The 22828-nt window shown below is 42.0% G+C and overlaps 1 protein-coding gene across 1 annotated transcript in view; it reads left to right on the forward strand.

Annotated features, from left to right (window-relative positions):
• Window positions 1-3893: 3893 nt before the first annotated feature.
• The window catches only part of LOC306965125 (high affinity choline transporter 1-like), a gene marked incomplete at both ends in the record, with an annotated part of 44918 nt that continues 25983 nt past the window's right edge, over window positions 3894-22828 (forward strand). Inside the window, one exon of the mRNA XM_079559367.1 lies at window positions 3894-4077. Within this exon, the coding sequence (XP_079415493.1) occupies window positions 3894-4077 (184 nt within the window). The remainder of the gene's footprint in view (window positions 4078-22828) is intronic.

The following is a 22828-nucleotide window of genomic DNA, read 5'->3' on the forward strand; positions in this document are numbered from 1 at the left end:
TCTGATACTTAGTAGCCTGCTGATTTACTCCTACTTTAGAGTTGGTTTGGCCTATTTAGTCTTGGTTCAAACTTGGTTTACTCTCTTGCAGGCTAAACCAGGTCTAAAGGCACATAGTTATGATTAGAGAGCTACGAAAACAGGTACTACAAGGTACTACACTAAAATGGCCTCTCGTTTTATGCTTTTTTACAGTTATGCTGTGCTACGCTACTATCTTACAGAAAGCACTCATTTTCAAAGTTTTTCTTTGTAATTCTTTTTCGGGATGCATTTTTAAGTAATGATGATGATAAGCTAGTCAATAACAATAATGTAGCGCAAGCTGTTTGCTATCGATGATCAGCTCTGTCTTGGCACTGTAGTCTAGCGTAAAATATCAATAACAACATAATTGCAGTTAGCCTACTTCACTGTTAATCAAACAAACAAAACTTACAGAAAGTAGCCTGCTTTTTGACGGTGGTCTTCTGAGCTTTGAAGCTGCTGTTGTCGCACCCACATCCGAAGGGACAGTCTGGATAGATGGCACTGCGGCTCAAGTTTCGGAGGCCCAATGTCAAACTCCATCAAGTCACTTCTCCTGATGTCACTTTTGTGAAAATGTGCGTCACAAATCACCGAGTGGTTTGCGACGGATGAAGCCTTGAAAGCCCAATCGGTTGATTTTTACAAACCTCACCCAGGCTTTGAAACTAGCTCTACTCTTTTTCCTATCTGGGGAACAGTACATCCTCTGCCCGCTAGCGGAACTATTGCCGCAACTCTCACACACACATGAATTAACCATAATCTCAACGAAATATTACTTTACCAATACAAACTGAGCTATAAAATACTAAGAAATGTCATCAAGTAGTCAACAGTAAAATGAAATCATTAAAAAAAAGCATCTGAATAAATACTAGCTATATAAAGTAAGCCACCTCTCACGTCTGCTGTTTCAGCAGTGTTCACCTTCTTCTACATCAGCAGAAGAGCATTCTTTCGTTGCTAAGCCGTTGCTAAGGCCAAAATCCTGTCATTTCAATTATAGATTTCATCATTTTTTACCGATTTCCACCACACACTGGAAAATTACTACACCACTACAAATTGGGCAAAGATAGGCTACGTATCACTCATTTGCTCAGTGTTACTTTTGCGCTTTCTGCCCGATTAGAGACCAGACCAAACTCCACAACAAGTAACTATTTCCTCCCCTGACACCGAGAGAGGGGACCGGCGGCATTTCATCCCTCTCTCTCTTCCTCTGGCACGGTTCCCTCTAAGCTGCGCACGGCTCCCGTGTTGTCTGAGCACAAAATAAAATATAGCTGATATGATTGAGCGGAGGATGATTGTTAATACTCCTCTGAGAGTCCACGATGTCGGCCTCTTTATGCTCATTTCCCCGTCCCGGCTCGTGAGAGGCTTTTGGCAAAGGCAGTGACAGGTGCTCGTGTGTATTTTACTACAAAGCGCTGAAGTCCACCGAAAAGAGCCCGCGTTCCAAGTGTGCGTTTTACACTCAGACACTAGAGCGTTCAGTGAAGGCTGAGAGAGACTGAAAAGTGGACGCGGCCACAGCACTGACCGAGCCATATTCATGGTCCAAAACGGTGGCGCGAGTGTGGGGGGGAGTGTGGGGGTGCAGGCGCTTGTTCTACAGCCCCAGAGTCCGGTCGTTTTCCACACTCAGAAACGTGTTTTCGTTACATCACGTACATATTCTGCACAGATGCAAGGCCCAGCTCATTCAGCTGCTTTTGAAAAGGACCTCACTCATATGTTCAAGTCTGAGTAGAAGGATGTGTTGATGAGGAGGCTCAGCTCGGAGAAACGCCACCTGCAACATACTGACGTTTCCGCCACGAGGACTCATGTTGCAGGCTGTAGTTGGTGTGGTCATATTTGTTGTTGATTATGTTTAATGTAATGATCAGTGTGCGCCAGGGCTGCGTGAATACCATATGAAAAATATGTATTTAATAGTAAATGTGCCTCCCCGTGGATTTCATATGCCCCCCTTAAGACTGACGTCTGGCGACGGGACTGCCCTGGCCAATGCCCGCAGGCGGAGGGACGGTCACGTGGGGGCTGCCCGCGGAGTTCTGGGAAATAAACATGGCGGCGCCCCTATGAAGCTTTAGCCCCGCCCACCCAGCAATTGCGTTTAATATTTTAGATTTCACCCAAATTTTCACTGAGCACAAGGAGGAACTCGCATAAAACAGCTCGCCTGGACATGGTCTGAGCCTCACTGTGTATGTATCATGCTAAAGCTGGTTTTGTCTTGACTGGCCTCTCACTGTCGGCTCTTGAAGCATCCTCGTCCTCCGTCACCCATTTTCACGCTGTTTAAGTCACGATCTGCTGTCTATCCTTCTCTGTCTCTATCAGAAATACTGCCTACCGAGTGCCGCTGTCCCGCCACACACTGGTGAGACGAGCCTCAGCCAATGAGTACGCGCTACATCATGCATGTATTCATAGATTTTCACACAAGTCTAACTAGAAATACACATTTTATGCATCATATAGAAAAAACCCAGGACAGATCATTAAAAAGGACAATCAGGTAAAACCGGGACAGGTGGCAACACTAGGACTCCAGTTTAATGGAAAGTAAATCGTAGAATTTGGAGCCTGATGTGTCCGGCACGGTTACGTTAAACTTTAAAACATAATCCACACAGTTTGTTGAGATCTGCAGACATTGATTCTAATCATTAATTTACACAGTTTACAAGATTAAAGCTGTAGTTCTGACAAAATGGAACATCCAACAGCACAACAGCTTTTAGGCCTGATTCACTGAGAAAGATTTATTGTACACAAAATGTAAAGTATTACATTCATGTGAAAACATAAATCCTGTTTTTCTGAGTGAAGTTTCTGTTTTTATGACCAAAATGAAGTCCAAGAGGTAACATGAGTGAGGAAGGGTCATTATGTCGGGTGTATGTCTGTGTGGTGAAGTTAGAATGACATTCAGATAGCCTGTTCAGATATTCAACATTACGATGACTGAACCCGAGAGAAACACTGCTGTTGTAGTTGGTCAAAAACTACCTACTGAACAAGCACAGCACAGGCTAAGTACGTGCTGGCGCTGCTGTCCGCTCTATTAAGGGACCGTCAACAAATGACTCAAAGGAAAAAAAAAAATGTTTCTTCAATGTCTGTATGGGCATTTTACCCAGTGGCCTCACATCAAGTAATAGCTCTTTGCTAGGAGGTCCATGAGGCATCCTATTCTTAAGTGCAGTTGGTCAAATGCCCTAAAAGGTATTCACCACACAGGCGCACACCTTGGGGCGAATTTCGCTGTAATTTGATGCATTTTAGATGAACTAATTGTATTAACATAATTGTAAAATACATATATTCAAAATAAGACATTCTTTGTTATAACAATTTATAAGATGCCAATCAGATTGTGGCATAATTGTATTTCAAGAGCATATGACAGTTATAACTATTTATTTTGCAGAAGTGTCACGAGTGAGTTCAAGCTGTATGGATTTCTCCCTTTTATTGTGTCACCGATGAAACAAATGAAATCAACTTTATTTCATACGATATAATACGATTAAATCAATCATTAAGAATATTAGTAATAAAAACCTGTTCTAAGCACTTTAGTGTGTGTTAGACACATGTCCAGTGTTGGTGGTTCTCAGTGGAGGTCCAGCCCCTGGTCCTCTGGCCTGTGTATTTTATTCTATTGTGCTCTTTTTTTCCCCCGTGAGACGTTGTTCCAGTTCAACATGACAGTGAAAAACAATGACTAACTGCACTGAACTGTAAAGTAATTATAGTCAGGTGACTTTGACTTTCCTGCTGCACCACCTCTGCCTGTGCTCCTGTGCCACTTGAACCGCATCGTTGCTCAAGTTTACAGCTCTGTCATGGCGGTGAACATCCCTGGGGTGATTGCGATGGTGTTTTTCTACCTGCTGGTGCTCGGGACGGGCATCTGGGCGTCTTTCAAATCCAGGAGAGAGAAGAAGAAGAATGCGGCGTCTGAAATAGAGATGACCATCCTGGGGAACCGCGGCATCAGCCTGGTGGTGGGGATCTTCACCATGACAGGTGGGGTACAAAAAGTCTGGGTGGAAGTAATGAATTCCTGATAATACAGTGTGTTGCCTACCAGATAATGCTGTGTGGAAAATATGCAGTTTCAACTATTGAGTGTATTGTCTCAGTTTTAATATAGTATTTCCCGGTCCGTTTTTGGATTGATTTCAAAATTTTAATGTTTGTTTTTAAAGCCCTCCATGGTCTCGCTCCGTTATATCTAACTGAGTTGTTGACCGTACATCGCCCCAGCAGAGCTCTCCGGTATGCCAATCAAATGGTTCTGGAGGTTAAAATTGCGCCCCACACCTTTATTTCTGCTCAAAACCTTCATGCCAGCTCTGTCTCACAGTAAAAGGTTAGTTGTTAGGTTAGAATTGTATAGAATTATTACATTTCAAATAAAAAGGACTATCTCTGATGATGTGTCCCGATTCAGCAAAAAGGCAGAGGGCCACCAAAAATTGTTTTGAGGGCCGCATTTGGCCCCCGGGCCGCACTTTGGACACCCCTGTGCTATATAAATAAACTTCGATTGATTGATGTATTTCATGTACAGTCCAGATTACCATACCTAATTAGAAGGGGCATAATCAATGATAATGTTTATTTTAATAAATAAGGCGCATTAATGCTGGTTTACCTGTAAACAAAAGCACGATGCAGTACAAATGAAGTTCATACATACTCACCGGGATATAAGGCGCACTGTTAAAATTAAAAGTCTTTTATGTGCGCCTTATAGTGCGAAAAATACAGTACACTACTGATGCTATGTGCACAATACAAGTTTATGCATGTCTCTATCTTTCATGAGTTTGTGCCTTATGTTATTTGCAGTAATAATCCTGTTAAGATTTTAAATGCAAAAGATGTGTGCAAATGCCTTTTTGTCACCAGAAGCCACAAATACAAGATGCACTGTAAAAGGGATAGAGAATGTCTTATAATAATAATACATTTTATTTGTATTGCACTTTACACATGAAAAACACATCTCAAGGTGCTACAATTGCCACAAAAAAGAACAGAACATATCAGTAGTAAAAACACGAAGCATATGAGCAGTAAAAGCACAAAACAAACATGCTAAGAGAAAGCTGCACAAAATAAGTGCGTCTTCAGTTTACTTTTAAAGGATCTACATCATGCTATTTTAGCCATTCCAAAGTTAAGTAGAGGCATGTATATGATATATTGTACCTCTACCATTATGGAGCACTCATTTTTGTGATAAATCTAAGTGTTTTCTGGAGGTATTTTTCAAACCCGGAAGACAAAACGCTTCGATTCAGTTAACTCCGCCCCCTCTCTCCGCACATACTTTACCGTAATATAAATAAACAACAATAAGTGAAGTTACTTCACGATGCAGTTATACGGAGTTGACATCTGCAACACAGCTTCATAAATGGCTAACACACATGCTAATATGCTAACACACAAGCTAACACGCGCTTGGATTGACTCACCACTCTGGTTCATCGCTGTTTACATTATGGGACTTGCGTTGGTTATAAAAGTTAATCCACTTTGGTTCTGGTGAAGGTTCACCAAACATCCATCAGAGACAGTCACAGAAAAACACCATTTTGGTGATAGTCACTGAATCCCAGAGAAAAAAAACAGCTTCTGAGAGAGTAGCCTCTTCTTGAAAAAGGTTGAATAAAGTCCTCGTAGCCAAACGCGCTTCTTTTTCTCCGTCCGTGACATTATCGTTAGGTAAGAATAAAAAACAGATGTCCAGAATAAGTTGCAACGATTTCCATCGTCAGGCACATCCTTTTTTATTTTTTTTCCCCTTAACTTTTTTTTTTCTCTTTGTTTCTCTCTTACGACAGAAATGATGAAAAAGCTGTTTTACAAATTAAAATCAGGCTGTAAGACATTGCTTTACAGACGTCGAGCACTTCCGTTCCGCTGTTACGACACAACTGAACAGGTCAGTCGTTCACCAGCAGAGGGCGGAGCAGCTGCTCAGAGAGCAGGATTCAGGAGGATTGCGGAGAGCTGCGTGAATGAAGCCGCAAACCACTCTGGGGGTGTTTTTGATAAGGAAATAGCATAACAACATGGCTAAAAGCTCTAAAAAGTCGATTTTGCATGATATAGGACCTTTAAAAAAAAAAGACCTATCTCCCATAGTGCGGAGTTTTGTCTTTGGGAACCAGGAGTTGGTGGCTGTCAGAGGAGCGGAGCTGTCGGGTTGGTTTGTGGTTGTTGATGAGTTCTTTAAAGGAATAGGCCACCGTTTTTACATACTGAGATATGTTCTTACCTCACTTTAGTCGAGTTAATATATCCCCGTCTGGTCTTTGTCCGTGCGCTCTGTCACGCAAAAGGAGCACATACGCAGCCTCTCCCACATGTCATATAGCTCCAAAAAAGCTCACGATAGAAGCTACCAAGCTCTTCCACATGTTCCCTATTTAAATAAAGTTACGTGAAGTGTTTTCATGCGAAGTATATTTACACAGAAATGTAGCATGTCGATTTTATAAGCAGTAACTCCTAAAGACTTCCCCCGCTCACTTCCGTCAATAACCTTTAGGAGTTACTGCGCGGACGTTTTGCTCCTTGTATCATTACGCCTCACAATATAGTTCCCCTTTTTATCTGCTTATAAAATCGACATGCTACATTTCTGTGTAAATATACTTCGCATGAAAACACTTCACGTAACTTTATTTAAATAGGGAACACGTGGAAGAGCTTGGTAGCTTCTATCGTGAGCTTTTTTGGAGCTATATGACATGTGGGAGAGGCTGCGTATGTGCTCCGTTTGCGTGACAGAGCGCACGGACAAAGACCAGACGGGGATATATTAACTCGACTAAAGTGAGGTAAGAACATATCTCAGTATGTAAAAACGGTGGCCTATTCCTTTAAAGGAATAGGCCACCGTTTTTACGTACTGAGATATGTAGCTTTGACGAGTTCTTTAGGACCTGTCTGATCTTCACCCGTGCCTTCAGTCACGTAAACACAGCACAGACGGCGTTAGCATTTAGCCTCTCCCCCTCTCCTCTATAGCTCCAAAACTGGTCAAGATAGAAGCTACCAAGCTCTTCCACGTTTTCCCTATTTAATTAATAAAAATTTGGCATCCGCACAGTAATGTGAAGATTACTGCGCAGTAAAGTGAAGATTACTGCGCGAATTTTGAACTACTCCTGGTATTATTACGCCTTACAATATAGTCCCCCCTTTTAGCCGCTTAGAAAATACACATTGTTTACTTTTGTGTAGTTATACTTTGTAGTGGAACACTTCACGTAACCATATTTAAATAGGGAAAACGTGGAAGAGCTTGGTAGCTTCTATCTTGACCTGTTTTGGAGCTATAGAGGAGAGAGGGAGAGGCTAAATGCTAACGCCGTCTGCGCTGTGTTTACGTAACTAAAGTAAGAACATATCTCAGTATGTAAAAACGGTGGCCTATTCCTTTAAGGTACACCGGTGCGCTGCCGTAGACACACTGATAGGTCAGGAGGCAGATCTTATACTCAATCCTGAACCTAACAGAAAGCCAATGAAGTTTATAGAGGATGGGTGTGTGGAAATTGGTCCTCGTTCAAGTATCTGCTCCAGTCCGAGACTTTAAAATGACTTGTCAGGAGAATTACTTCTTTCGAAGAGGTCTTTATTCAATCATAGCACAGGATACAAGTTAAAGCAACATGCACTCCAACAGATATCATCACTCGCGAGTCTGAGCATCGCCCCCAAACATTCTACTTTATACCCCAGGTACCTTACCCCCTAAACCAAACAGATCTGACTTTTCACCCAGACAGTACGTGCGGTTCCGAACCAAAACAAGTTTGCTCAGTCACTATTCATTAACTTTTTAAAGTCTGATGAACCTGGTGCTAGCACAGTCACCCCAGTTCATCAGACTTTTGAGCAGCCATTCGAGGCTACTCTACAACAACAGCTTATACAACCATGACAGAGCATTTAATTGACCTCTGGGAAGGTTCATACTTTCATACATAATTAATTTCTTCCATAATCCCCTCTCTTGATTACCTGATTACAGGTAATCATTAAAAACAAAACATTCATAATATCTTTATGCACTTGACATTGAGAGATGCAAGTCGCTATCTCTTTTTATAAACTCACACAATTATACACCCATCCTTGTTCTATGTTAGTGTATTGATTTAACTATAAATGTTTATGTTTGTTTTGTTCTTTTTTACTTTTTTTGTTACAATGTTCATGTACGTAAATCAGTAGTGATGCTCAAATAATTGGGTCAGAACCAAAGCACTTTATCAATTGTGAATTTCGGCTCGAGTTAATAATCATTTTCGTGGTCTGATTGGAATTCGGCATTTAGGAGTATGTATTGTGATTTTGGGCCATGCCGCTCAAATAGAGTTTTAACTAGATTTGTCACCAAGGCTCGCAGACAAGGAATAATGCAGCAAAAAACTACAAAAATTATCATCAAAACTACAAGGACAGGTATTAACAATTTTAGCAGTAACTGCCACCATGTGCCATTGGTCAGCCAAGTCCACAAGTCCCAACTGCTGGATGACATGTGAGCTTGTAGGTCATCTCTAGCTACCACCATGTCTTTTAGTGCTTGTGTGATTAGGCCTCCATCTCCACTGTTATCAGGAATGAATGTACAACATCCGGTTCCAATTTGGGCACATACACCCCCTGAGGATGCAGTTAATAAATCAAGCACTACGCGATTTTGCAACACCATGGTACGTATAGCTCTTAATTCTTCATTAGTTGCATTAATGGCCACTATAGTTGTATTCATAAATCCCAATAATCTCCACCGATTATACTCTACTTCTGCACGGACTGAGGAGATGCCAAAATTGGGAAACAATGCTATAGCAATTCTTTCCCCTGTACTAAAGATACGTTGATCATATGGAACTCCACGATCGGCTAATGTGTCTCTCTTACCACGCCTACCAATGGAACTTTTTACAGTGTTGTGCACAGTGTGTAATTTGTCTTTTGGGATGTACATAATGGGTTGATGTAGTTCTACAAGTGCACATGTACCTCCCCAGTGCTGTGGTAGGTTGGCGTAAAGTGCATGTCCGCATAGCCACAACCAATCATTCAGTACTCTAGTACCTGTGTGAACGACAGGGGCTACACGAGAACATCTGCAGCCAAGACTTTTAGCACACCATAGTGCAAAATCTTTGTTCATCTCCTGGACAGTCGCTCTCAGCTGCGTATTCTGCCAACAAGAGTCGTCATTCAAACATGCATAATATGCTTTTTCATTTTTAGGTGGGCAAAAAGTAATTACATTTTGGCAATGTGTTTTATCAATGTGTCCTACTTGTGTTTTGCCATTTCCTACATAACAAGCAGTATAGTTATGAGGTTCTATAATGTCATCCATGACAAAAGGTTCCTTTAGCTGTGGCCATGTTAGTAGATCTAATTGGGCATCGCATGGTGAGTTTTTTAGGAGGGCTTCTGGTTTCTCAAATGGAATCGACATGTCGCCTCCGGTTATCGTTTTGTCAGTGCCAGGATGGATGGATAAGGCTACAAGACAAACAACTTGAGTTTCGTTTGGTGAGGTTGCATAGATGCCAGTATGACTGACAGATATGGGAAGATGGGTGCACACATAGCAGTCAGTGTTATTTGTGAGATGAGCTGTGTAGTTCACATATCTCCACCAGACGTTAGCTTGATAGTGGTGGTGTTTTTCCCCCCTGTCTATGTACCTTTTGGTGAAATTTTCAGGACTCATTTCCGACCGTTCTCTAAACAGCACCAGGGTAAACACAAACATCATTGATATCACTATGACAGAACATATCACCGTAAATGAAGAACGACTCATCTTTTGTAGATTCACTTTTGAAATGTTCATAATGGAAACAGCTTCTTCTGGTCACGTGTGGGGTGTAAGATGTGACCGCGATCGTCTGTGTGACGGGAGCAGAGGTTACTAGCACATGCTCCTTAATCTGGCGTGGCCTCGGTCTTCTATGTTCCTGGAGCAGAGGTTACTAGCACATGCTCCTTTCTTTTGGGTTCTAAAAGTGTCTTTTCCTGTACTTGGGTGGTGTTTTTGTGAATTACAGTACCTTTATCCGCTGGTGGGAGATACAGTCATGGATCTTCCCACTTTGGGTACTGATCAGTCTCTTTTCAACAGTCCTTACAGAGTTACACAGCCTCTCCGATTACAGGTGCGTCCTTGTCCTGTAATGGAAGAGATTCATCCGGCAGATCATCTGGTATTTGATTATTTTGCAACAATGTCTTTTAAACTTGTCCTTATGCATGTAAGGTCTTCTTCTGCACCCCATTTTATTTTTTAAGAATATTATTGAAATATGCTTGGTTCTATACCCAAAACTATTGATTTAACGTACTACAAAAATATAATGGATACTATGATGATTCAATCTCTGTATATATGATTTTGAATTTTAACCTTAATGAACGTATTCAAAAAGTGTTAGAGGTATAAGGATAGATAAGTCAAAAAATTAAAAATCAAAAACAATTTTTTTCTTAAAGATAAAAAGGTCTTATTTAAGACTTAGAAACAAAAATTTCAAAGTTAAGCATAAAAAGTTAAAGTTAAAAGTCTTTAGTAAATGTTAAATGTTTTTAGTACATGAATATAGTCAAACTTTATAAAATTAACTAATTTTTAAATTTCTTTTCTTGTTTCTATTTCCCTATTAATTTTTATATCTTTTTCTTGTTTTTATTTCCCCTCTCTTCTCCCCTCTTCTTCCCCTGGAGCCCCAGGGGTAGAACTTCTTGAATGGTGATTCTCATCTTCATTGTCAAGCGTTGCACAGCCAACCTCTCTGTTTTCTGCATTATCAGAGGAAACATTTGTAGTAATGTCTTTTCGGATTTGACCTAGACTTCGTTGTGTCGGGTCCACTGGTGACTTGAAACAGTGAGACAAATGGTACCACAGTTTAGAAGTTCCTTTTTGAACTTGTACCGATCTTCCCGTTGATTGGAGGACTAGATATGGTCCAGTTTGGTAAGGCTGAGTCCAGTTGTTTCTTTTATGCACTTTAACATAGACCCAAGATCCTGGGACAACATCAACTTCTGGATCAGGAGTATGTTTTAGATCATGTGTCCTTTTCCTGCACCGATATAGTTGCATCACTATTTCTTGAAGCATTTTGACGTATGAGTGATGTTGTTTATCCCAATCAACAAATGGCGCATCTTCATTAAAAGGACCAGATGGTTTGTGCATTTCTCTGCCAGTTAACAGTAGATGGGGTGAATATGAAGTGCTTCCATTGACGCTGTTCCTGATATCCATCAGAACAAACGGCAAGGCCGTCACCCAGTCGAGTTTTGAGGTTTGCCACACTTTAGCCAGTTTTCTTTTTATGGTGGCATTCATTCTTTCCACAGCTCCTTGACTAGATGCATGATATAGATTTCCCAGTCGCTGTGAAATGTTGAGGGCTTTTAACACGTCACGTACCATCTTGGCTGTGAAGTGTGTACCATTGTCAGATCTTATGGTATGTGGGACACCAAATCTTGGGAATACCTCGGTGGTAAGATGTTTGACCACTTCCTTAGCAGATTCCGTCTTGCATGGGAAAGCTTCCACCCACTTTGTGTATTCACAGACAATCACCAGCAAATATCTGTATCCACGTACTCGCATTTCTGGTCCCATATCTGTGAAGTCCATCACAATCTTTTCGAAAGGTTTGTTTGGAAGGGTGAACGTGCCTGGAGGTGGCTTGCAAGCCTTCTTGGGTGTTAACGTTTGACAAGCATGACAGTCGTCAATCCAGTATTGCACAATAGATTGCATGTGTGGGTGCCACCACAGATCGATGTGCTTCAAAATAGCCTTGTAGCTACGATGGGTTGAATTGTGATATTCATCAAACAGCATTTGGAGTAGGGGAACAGGAGCGACAATTTTTCCTTCATGATTTCTCCAGATTCCTTCATCGTCCTTTACTGCTCCCCGTTGTTTCCATGCATTTTGTTCATATGCTCCAGCTGCTTCTTGAATTTCTTTGACATATTTGGTGTCAATGATGCAGGAGTCAGCTGCATCGTCAGATTGTTCAGCATCTCGGACAAGCATGTGTCTGTTGTTGTAGTTTGCTGCATCTTTTGAGGCTTGATCGGCCGCGTGATTCCCTATGGACACAGGGTCTTGTCCTTTGGTATGGGCTTTGCATTTCATGATGGCTAGTTTCTCTGGTAGTTGAACCGCGTCGATGAGTTGTCTGACCAGTGTCTCATGCTTGATGGGAAGCCCCGTCGTCAGCTTAAAGCCATTCCGTATCCAACCAGCAATGGATATTGTGATTGTCTTGAAGGCGTAAACCGAGTCAGTATATATGTTGACTTTTTGACCCTCCGAAAGTTGTAGAGCACGTAGTACAGCCATTAATTCTGCAGTTTGTGCTGATCCTCCATCCAGTTGTTTTGCCTCCAGGACTTGATGTTGGTCAATCGAAAGCTGTCTGACTACAGCATATGAGGAGATGACGTGTCCCTCTCTTGCTCTGTACGAGCAACCATCGCAATACAAGTTCATATCAGGGCTGGTCAGTGGAGTGGTCTGTAGATCCGCTCTGACGTATAGTTCAGTTTTGACTCTCTCTTCACATGTGTGTGGAATTCCTTCGGTCTCCATGTTGGTGGCCATGTTGATAGTACCACTTTCAAACGTGATGTGAGACTGTCTCAAGGTTCCTGAGATGTTGTTCGATCTCTGGGCTGTGGTGATAAAGAGCTGAGAGTTTAGATATGCAAGTATGCCATGATTGGTGTGCACCTTCAGCTGGTGATTTTGTACAATATGTGACGTTTTTTCAATAGTCTTGGTCAGGGCTGCAAGATATCGTGCACATCCAGGCTGTGACTGTTCGTGGGGGTCAAGCTTGCAGGAGTAGTGTTTCAGCACTTTCCGTGTCCCATGTTGCTTTTGATAGAGTATGGCTTGCACAAATGACCCTTTTTCCGTCACATCCAGGTGAAATGGGCTGTTATAGTTCGGGGCACACAATGCACATGCAGAGCATATCGCTTGTTTAGTTCTTATGAATGCTTCTTCAGCCTCTTGATCCCAAGATAGCGTCGCTGTGGGATTGTGCATTCCATGTGGCTTGATGAGTTCTCTGAGTGGTGCCGTGAGTTCTGTGTATCCTGGGACATACTCTCTGGAATAGTTGCAGAGACCCAGAAAACTGAGCATTTGACGTACTGTTGTTGGTTTTGGTGCTTGCAGAATAGCGTCCTTGTTGCTATCTGTCACCCCTTGTGCTCCATTCGATATCTCTCGTCCGAGAAAGTGTACAGATCTTCTTGCCACTTGCATCTTTTGTCTTTTCACTTTGTAGCCTTTTTCAGACAGTCTTGTGAGCAGAGCAACCGTGGCTTCAAGAACATCTTCTGGTGACGAGCTCCCCAGGATAATGTCGTCGACGTACTGGATGGTTTTAACTGTGTTAGGGAGTTGCAAATCAGCCAAATCTTGCCTCAGGAAGTGGTTAAAAAATCCGGCTGATAATTTGTGACCTTGACACAAACGGCTGTAGGTCAGCTGTCGTCCTCCAAGGGTGAAGGCAAAGTATTTTTGACAACTTGGATCCAGGTTTATAGTGAAGTAGGCATTCGCCAAATCTATCACCGTGAAGAACTTGCACTCTGGAGTTAGGTTGTTCAGGGCAATATATGGATCTGGAACGGGATATGATTCTCCAGCTGTCACTTCATTGATTGGTCGTAGATCTTGAATCATTCTCCAGTTCTGCAAGTCAGATTTCTTTACAGGAAATAGTGGAGTGTTGTATTCAGACTTTGTTTCATATATCACTCCTGATTCCAGTAGTCCGTTTATTGTTTCTTGAATACCCTGTATTTGATCTTCTTTAAGTGGATATTGTGGACGGTATATGGGTTTTGTCGTTGTAAGTTCCACTTTGACAACATGTTTTGTTTGTCCCACATCGTTAGGATGTTTCATCCATACACTGTCTGGTACTTGTGCGAGGTATTTCTCTGTGTCTGGATGGTCTTCGAAGGTACGATGTCTTGTTTGTTTAGAAGCTCTTGTGACGTCTCCAGATCCTTGGGATACGATTACTTTGAACATTTGATGCTGTGGGTTATAAAAAACTCCATCTGTTTCAGTGGCTTCGTATTGCAGCGTAGAGGCAAACTTAACCATTGGGCCGAGTTGTTTCTGTGTGTGATGCTTAGATATTGCAAGTGACACATGTGGAGCACTTTCGTCATTTCCCATGTAATATGGTCTCAGTTCTTCTGGCAAAGCGACTGCAAGTGCCATTCCTTGGGGGCCCAAATACAAATTGGTGTATGTCACTTGGAATGTTTGGCCTTCTACATTTTGCCACAACTCGTCATATGTGTCATCTTCAAGCGTGATATAGTTCAGGGTCACATGTAATGGGTCGAAAGGTTCTCTGAGCGGATATAATGACTTTGCCCATTTTTTGTATGTTTGCCATATTCTTGATGCATCATTCCCTTTCTCTGGATCAGTGAGAACTTCAGTCCAATATATTGTCGTCTGGGCTTTGAGATCTTGCACGACGTCTGGGGAGAGATACAACATCTTCATCATGCTTTTCTCTTGCATGCTTCGCATCATCATGATTGTCTCTTGTTTGTTGAGTATCTTGTGACCTTCTGGGCAAAATATCAGAGACAAGGATAGTTTACACATCAGATCTCTTCCACAAATGGACACGTCACATTCAGGTAAGTACAAGAATTCATGTTCTATGGTTTGGTTCTTCAATGTTACTGCCAATGGTTCAGTAAAGGTTTTAGCTTCTGGTCTTCCCACACAGCCTGTTATGGACATTGTTTTTGTTGTTAGTGGAAAGCGTTGTCGAATGCAAGATACTGTTGCTCCTGAATCCACTAAGAACTTGAGCCTCTGTCCATTTATTTTTAAGACCACCATTGGTTCGCTTTTCCATGGCTTAAGCGATTGGTCTGGCTGCGGGCCCCTCTAGTAGCAGTCTCCATATTGATTGAAGCATCCGTAAGTATCTTTCCCATCTCGATAGTTGTTTCCAAGATTCATCACTCTCGGGTTGGGCATAGTTTGCTGTTGGCCCCTGGGTTGTGTATACATTTGTTGTTGATTGTCTTGTCGATTATACTCTTGTGCTTGTCCTTGGGGCACCGAAGGACATTCCAAACTCCAATGTCCTGGTTTTCCACATGCATAGCACAGACCAGGCCGTGAATTGTTAAATCTCCCCCTTCCAAAGCTGCCTCGCCCTCTTCCTCTTCTTCCTCTTCCCCGAGGGTTAACAAATGGGGCGGTGTTATAGATTACCACTGGTGCAGCTGGGGTTAGCTTAGGCTGATTTTGCTGTAAGCGATTGGTCTGTGTATCAGGTGCCCCCTGTGCTTGTTGTGGTTGCATCACCATCTTGATGGCAGTCGTCAATTGCTCGGTCGTTATTGGCACATTTTCTTCAGTGGGATCTTGTTTGACTGTCATAACATTAGACGTCTTTTCTTTCTTCTTGTCTTTGGACTGTGTTTGCAATTTCTGCAATTGTAGCTTTATTGTCGCTAACTCAAGTTCTTTCTTCTTAGAGTCAGTTTCTTTGTTGTTGTTCAACCACTTAGTGACGTTGTGGTTGCAGTGAGCATCAAATTCATCTTCAGTCTTGGTATATAAGCCCATTACATCACTTAGGGCGTCTTGTACCGTTTTCGGCATCCCCTTGACCAAGGTAGAGTAGAACATGACTGTTGTGCCAGTGCCTGGTTGGATTGGCTCTCCTGTTGCATCATGATACAGAGCTTTAGCACGTTGTTTATAGCTGTAGTAGTCTTCATCATCCTTCATCCGCAGTGACATAAGTTCATCAGTCATGATGCACGGGAATCTTGTTCTCAATTCTTCTTCGAGTGCATTTCGAAACATGTGCATGGAAACAGTTTTTTGCAAGTGTATACGTACTTTGATTTCCACTGCTCGTTTGATGTTTTCTGCGACTGTTTCATCTGCAGCTTTCGTCAAGGCCGCGTGCACGTCTCCCCAACATAACCTGTCCCCTGCTGTATGTTTAAGAAGTGCTCTCATCCATGGGACTCCGCCCTTTGTTAGTTTTGGCAACACCAGCATCAAGGCGCTCCAATCTCTGAGCGTAAATGGTTGGTACAGCACTTGTCGATTGTCTGTTGTTCTTAATGGATAGACTGCAGCAGAGCCTGTTGGTTGTGGTCCTGCGTTTGCATCTGGCAGGGGATCAACAATGCCATTAATAAATACTTCATTGTATTCTTCCGTATCCACGATACCAGAGAAGTTTCCGGTGACAGCAAAGGGTTCTTCATGCCGTAGATTTTTGATGTATGAATTTTCTCTTATTTGGTCAACGCTCTTGCTTCTGGGTCGTCTTTCGCCGACGATTGTGTCCAGTTCTTTCAGTTGTCTATCAGTGTCCAATATGCTGGTTAATGCTGACACTTGATTTTGTACTGAATTCACTTGTTTTTCAAGCTGGACCAGGTCGGGAGCATATTGTATTGGTGCCAATGACAGAGCTCCTGCTGTTACGTTGTGTGTCATCAAAGGGGCCGGGGGCGTCATGCAGTGCATTGGTCCACCATCAATGGCTGCTTCCTTTCCATAGAGGGACGGGTACAGACGTGGTATAGGCGCTGAGTGGGGAGCACGATAAGGAGGCGGTTTGGTCATGAGTGGTGTCTTCATGAGTAGTTTGCCATCATGTGCGGCTAAACTTTGAGTGGATGATGGACAATACAAGGTATTGTATGTCAGAGGTATGTCTTGTTGGCTTCGTGTTCTTCTTATAGTCTCTTTCAGGCTTTTTCGCAGCTCATCTTCTTGTCGTGGGGTCAATCCATGTCGCTTTCTTTCAGTTTCCACTTCACCTTTCTCATCTTCCTCTGATGCATCATCATCATATTCATATCTCGTTGGAGAGGTTGGCCGTGTTGAAGGCTGTTGTGAGCGTGTATTGTATCCGTGTCTTTTGTCTCCTTCCACTGTGTAAACAGTTGTTGAATCAATCTTCTTTGGGAAGGGCTTTGTTTTAAATGTGACTTTCTTATCTTCATCCGTTGGTTTCATTACGAGGATTGATGACAGTTCTCTTAGTTCTTGACTTTCCAGCATTTCCTTCGCCCATTTCCTTATCCTCTGAGCTTGGGCTTGTTTCTTCTCATGATCTTTGATTTTTTGTTCATTCAGTTTTCTTCCTCGGAGGGTGCGGGTGGGGTGCGTCTTGTAATGCAAAACTTTTCCTTCGTGGTATTGCATGATGCTTCTCCATTGGTCTTCTGTTGGTGCAATCGCATTCTTTCCCCCGTGGATCAGGCCTTTTTTGGCATATTTTTTCAGTAAATCTTGTATAATAGAGTGATTGAATTTGGCCTTTTTAGGATCGGATTCATTTTGCAGAATTTTATTGTTCCAAAATTCCGTTAACTGGCTCAAAGTAAGAACTCGAGACATTTTATTTTATATTTATTTTTGTTACATACGTAAGTCTTAATTGCATTAGGTTTTATTTTTATTTCAATTTATTTATCCGTATTTTTATGTGTTTTGTTTTTATTTATTTATTTGATCTATTTATATGTTTATTTATTTATTTTTTCATTAACTATTTAGTTACTTCATCAATCACTCAGCTCACTCAATCAATCAGTTAATCAATCAACCAATCAATCACTTAACCAATCAATCGATCAATTAATCAATTAACCAACCTTAATTGATCAATCAATCAATCAACCAACCAATCAATCACTTAACCAATCAATCGATCAACCAACCAATCAACCAATCACTTAGCCAATCAACCGATCAATTAATCAATCAATCAACCTTAATTGACCAATCAACCAATCAACCGATCAATCAACCAATCAAACAATCAGTCACTCAACTTTAATTGTTAACTCTATTTATAGAAAATGAATTGATAATTATTTTAGATCTTTTGTTGCGTTTGTTATTGCTAATTTTTTACCTTAAGAATGTTTGAATAATCTTGGATTGGCTGCCCGATGCCTTTGTCTCGCCCTATCTTGTCCTCCGTTTTATCTAAAAAGAAACAGAAAATCGCACTGATCAGTTTCATTTAACGTTACTATGGGACATTTATAATTATGAAATTTAAAAATGTTTTTCATTATGTTATTGTTTACTATTAATGTAATTTTATTGTTTCTATTTTTATCATTATCGTTACTTGTGAACAAAATAATATATTTTTTGTTTATGTTATCATAATTTACTTCATGTTATTCATAATATAAGTACAACAGTAATGTTTTGATTACTCTAATACCCAAGCATATACTTATTATTGATATTACATATGGAAATGCATTAGTTATCACACTGCAAGTAAACCAGCCACAAAAGCATCCTTATATAAGTTGAGACATGAAAAAATCATCAAGCTATCTTCAAATTACATGCTAAATCAAACACACACTAGAGCGATGGTCACTGAATCCTCTATGTTTTTGGCCACAACACTAGAGGTCGCCATCGCTGTGTCAACCAGTCTCAATTATTTACTAAACGTCGGAACGTCATCAGTGGGGCGGCGCTAGGTACTCGTCACCACTGTCAATGTACGTTCCACAAGGGCCGAGTCTATACATTGCAGATCCCGCCCACATGACCTTTTTAAGAACACGCTTCATCAGAGCTGGGGAGGAGCCATGACTTTCCCCACAAGCCCAGTCCACTATGGGAGGCGGGGGAGAGGAAACTGTCTAATATAATCAATAAAGGATTTTCTTATCTTATAGGTTACAGTCTATGCACTGCACACCGGTGCTTTAATTATGCTTTTACAAAATACAAGAGAATGGGAGAGTCTACACTTTAATTTATTTTCTATTTTAATATTCTTAATTTGCGCAATTATGTAGGTCAAAACAGCACCAGGCAAGCCACCCAAAAGCACTGCAACACACACACCACCAACGGTCACAGCTCCAACATGCAACAGGCACGCACACCACTGCTCCAAAAAACACACAGCCGTCACACCGCACGCGCAGTCACAGTCCAAGCTCCGCGAAAAGTAAACATTCAGATGTTCTCACTCCTCGCCAAACGTAGCCTGAGGGCAACTCAAACAGCGCAACTAGCCACGTCTTCGAAGCAACAGCATGCGACACAAACCTATCGCAAATTTAGAACTACAACCGCCAATGCAAAGTGCCTCCACAAGACCTCAGGCAACTCACTCAAACACTGCTTTCCTCTACACAACCGCGTTTCTATACATTTTTTGAATTATCCACGCCATGTATCTCCAGATTGGATATACAGATCAAATTCGTCGTCTAGGTTTTTTTCTAGACTATCAACTTCTTCATCTTTATCAGGCAAAAGTTCAAAAGTCGGGACATTCAACAACATGGCTTTTGTCACAGCCCTTTGAACATATCTTATGAAAATCGGTATGCAAATACACAATACCGCAGTCAAAATCATTATACTCCCAAGTGTCACAATAACAGCAATTAAAACAGCATGTATTTTAACCTTGAGTCCCCGCAACAGTTCTATTTCACTATACTGCTCTGAATAATCTATTTGCTCTAAGATGTGTGAAACATTAATTGCTTTGGATGACAGAAGTGCGTCAATACAACCTTGAACAATTTGGATTACAGTTTGATTTTGCTCATTTTTTACTGTTGTGTTGGTAATTGACTCAGGCTCCATCATGACAGATACAGCCATAATTGTGTCCACTGGTTGTGTTACACTCGGGTTTATGTCGTGGGGTGTTGATTCTATCATTTGGGTGGTGGCCTGGGTAACGGTCACGTCTTGCGTAACGTATATTATTTTGGGCAGAAATAGATCGTCATCGATACATTCATCGTTAGGTTCTGATATTACATTGCCATAAGGATGAGTCCCACACATACAGTAAATTTTGGCCCGTAGGGGGCGTCGCGGCCACGTACAAACCACTACAACCTCTACGCCTTTCGTGGTTGCGGTGATCAGGGGGTGAGTGTCGGCTTTTGCCTCCGTACAAACTTCAGATGTTATACCATAATCACGAGCATATGTGGCAATTTCCTGCCGTGTTCCTTCTTTTTTGTCTATAGTTGGAAGATTTGCTAGGACTTCATTTGGATAACAGGGTTCATACTGAACACTAATTGCTGTCACTGTTCCATTAATTACACTACACCGGCAGATTATGTCTTCTCCTTTTTCAGTGTATATGTTAAGAACATCTCCAGTGTTCTGTGAGTTCACTGAGTTCACAACCACCAGCATGCAACAAATAATTATATTTAAAAACATTGTTAACCTTATTTTGGATTTACAAGATTTTAATTGATTGACTGCGGAAAACTTCCGCAGTCAATAAATGGTTTTCATGTTCTTTATTATTATTAATCTATGTTTTTCCCGTTTTTCTGCAGCTTTCACAGCTTTCACAGTTTCAGCAATTTCAGCAAGTTATACATTTAAACGTTCCGCATGTTCGGGAGAATCCTGCTATTACTTTTGGGAATTCAGCGATTTCCGGTTTTTCCGCAATCGGACGATATTCGGCCGATTTTTCCCATTACTTATAATGGGGCTTCCTCAAATTCACAGATTCTGCAGTTTTTTCCGCAGTTTCAGCAATTTCTGCAGTTTGTGCTTGTTCAGCTTCCGCAGCTTGTCAGTTTTCAGAAAAAATTAGAGTTCTGCAGTTTTCCAGTTTTTTTCTACGGGATCGGGAATTCTGCCATTGATTTGTATGGGGAATTCTGCCCATTCATTTTAATAGGGCCATGCATTTTAATGGGACTTCAGGTACATTCAGGTCTTTCAGCCATTTCTGCAGTTTCAAATACTTCTGCAGTTTCAAATACTTCTGCAGTTCAAATACTTCTGCAGTTTCAAATACTTCTGCAGTTCAAACACTTCTGCAGTTTCAAATACTTCTGCAGTTCAAATACTTCTGCAGTTCAAATACTTCCGCAGTTTCAAATACTTCTGCAGTTTCAAATACTTCTGCAGTTTCAAATACTTCTGCAGTTCAAATACTTCTGCAGTTCAAATACTTCTGCAGTTCAAATACTTCTGCAGTTCAAATACTTCCGCAGTTTCAAATACTTCTGCAGTTTCAAATACTTCTGCAGTTCAAATACTTCTGCAGTTTCAAATACTTCTGCAGTTCAAATACTTCTGCAGTTTCAAATACTTCTGCAGTTCAAATACTTCTGCAGTTCAAATACTTCTGCAGTTCAAATACTTCTGCAGTTCAAATACTTCCGCAGTTTCAAATACTTCTGCAGTTTCAAATACTTCTGCAGTTTCAAATACTTCTGCAGTTCAAATACCTCCGCAGTTTCAAATACTTCTGCAGTTTCAAATACTTCTGCAGTTCAAATACTTCTGCAGTTTCAAGGATTGGGACAAAGACCAAGACCAGAACCAAGACCCGAACCAAGACCCGAACTAAGACCCGAACCAAGACCTGAACCAAGACCCGAACCAAGACCCAGACCAGAACCCAAACCAAGACCCAGACCGAGACCTGAACCAAGACCCGAACCAAGACCCGAACCAAGACCCGAACTAAGACCCGAACCAAGACCCGAACCAAGACCCGAACCAAGACCCGAACCAGAACCCAAACCAAGACCCAGACCGAGACCTGAACCAAGACCTGAACCAAGACCTGAACCAAGACCCCAACCAAGACCCCAACCAAGACCAGAACCAAGACCCGAACCAAGACCGAACCAAGACCTGAACCAAGACGCGAACCAAGACCCGAACCAAGACCGAACCAAGACCTGAACCAAGACGCGAACCAAGACCCGAACCAAGACCGAACCAAGACCCGAACCAAGACCCGAACCAAGACCCGAACCAAGACCCGAACCAAGACCCGAACCAAGACCCGAACCAAGACCCCAACCAAGACCCCAACCAAGACCCCAACCAAGACTCGAACCAAGACCCGAACCAAGACCCAGACCAAGACCCAGACCGAGACCTGAACCAAGACTCGAACCAAGACCCGAACCAAGACCCAGACCAAGACCCAGACCAAGAACAGAACCAAGACCCAGACCGAGACCCAGACCAAGATTAGAACAAAGACTCGAACCAAGACCCAGACCAAGATTCAAACCAAGATCCAAACCAAGACCCAGACTAAGATCCGAACCAAGACCAAGACCCGAGCCAAAAGCCAGACCTAGAACAAGACCCGAACCAAGACCCGAACCAAGATCCAAACCAAGACCCGAATCAAGACCCGAACCAAGACCCGGACCAAGACCCGAACCAAGACCCAGACCAAGACCCGAACCAAGACCCAGACCAAGACCCGAACCAAGACCCAAACCAAGACCCGAACCAAGACCCAGACCAGAACCCAAAGCAAGACCCGAACCAAGACCGAACCAAGACCTGAACCAAGACGCGAACCAAGACCCGAACCAAGACCCAAACCAAGACCCGAACCAAGACCCGAACCAAGACCCGAACCAAGACCCGAACCAAGACCCGAACCAAAACCTAAACCAAGTCCAGACCAAGTTACCATAGTTACCGGAATTAAAACCATAACCAGGTAATACACACAGAAGCAAGGCCAAGTCCAGACCAAGTTACCATAGTAACCTGAATTAAAACCATAACCAGGTAAACCACAGAAGCAAGGCCAAGTCCAGACCAAGTTACCATAGTAACCTGAATTAAAACCATAACCAGGAAAACTGCAGA

Source organism: Gobius niger (assembly GCF_951799975.1).
Source record: "Gobius niger genome assembly, chromosome: 7".
Lineage (NCBI taxonomy): Eukaryota > Metazoa > Chordata > Actinopteri > Gobiiformes > Gobiidae > Gobius > Gobius niger.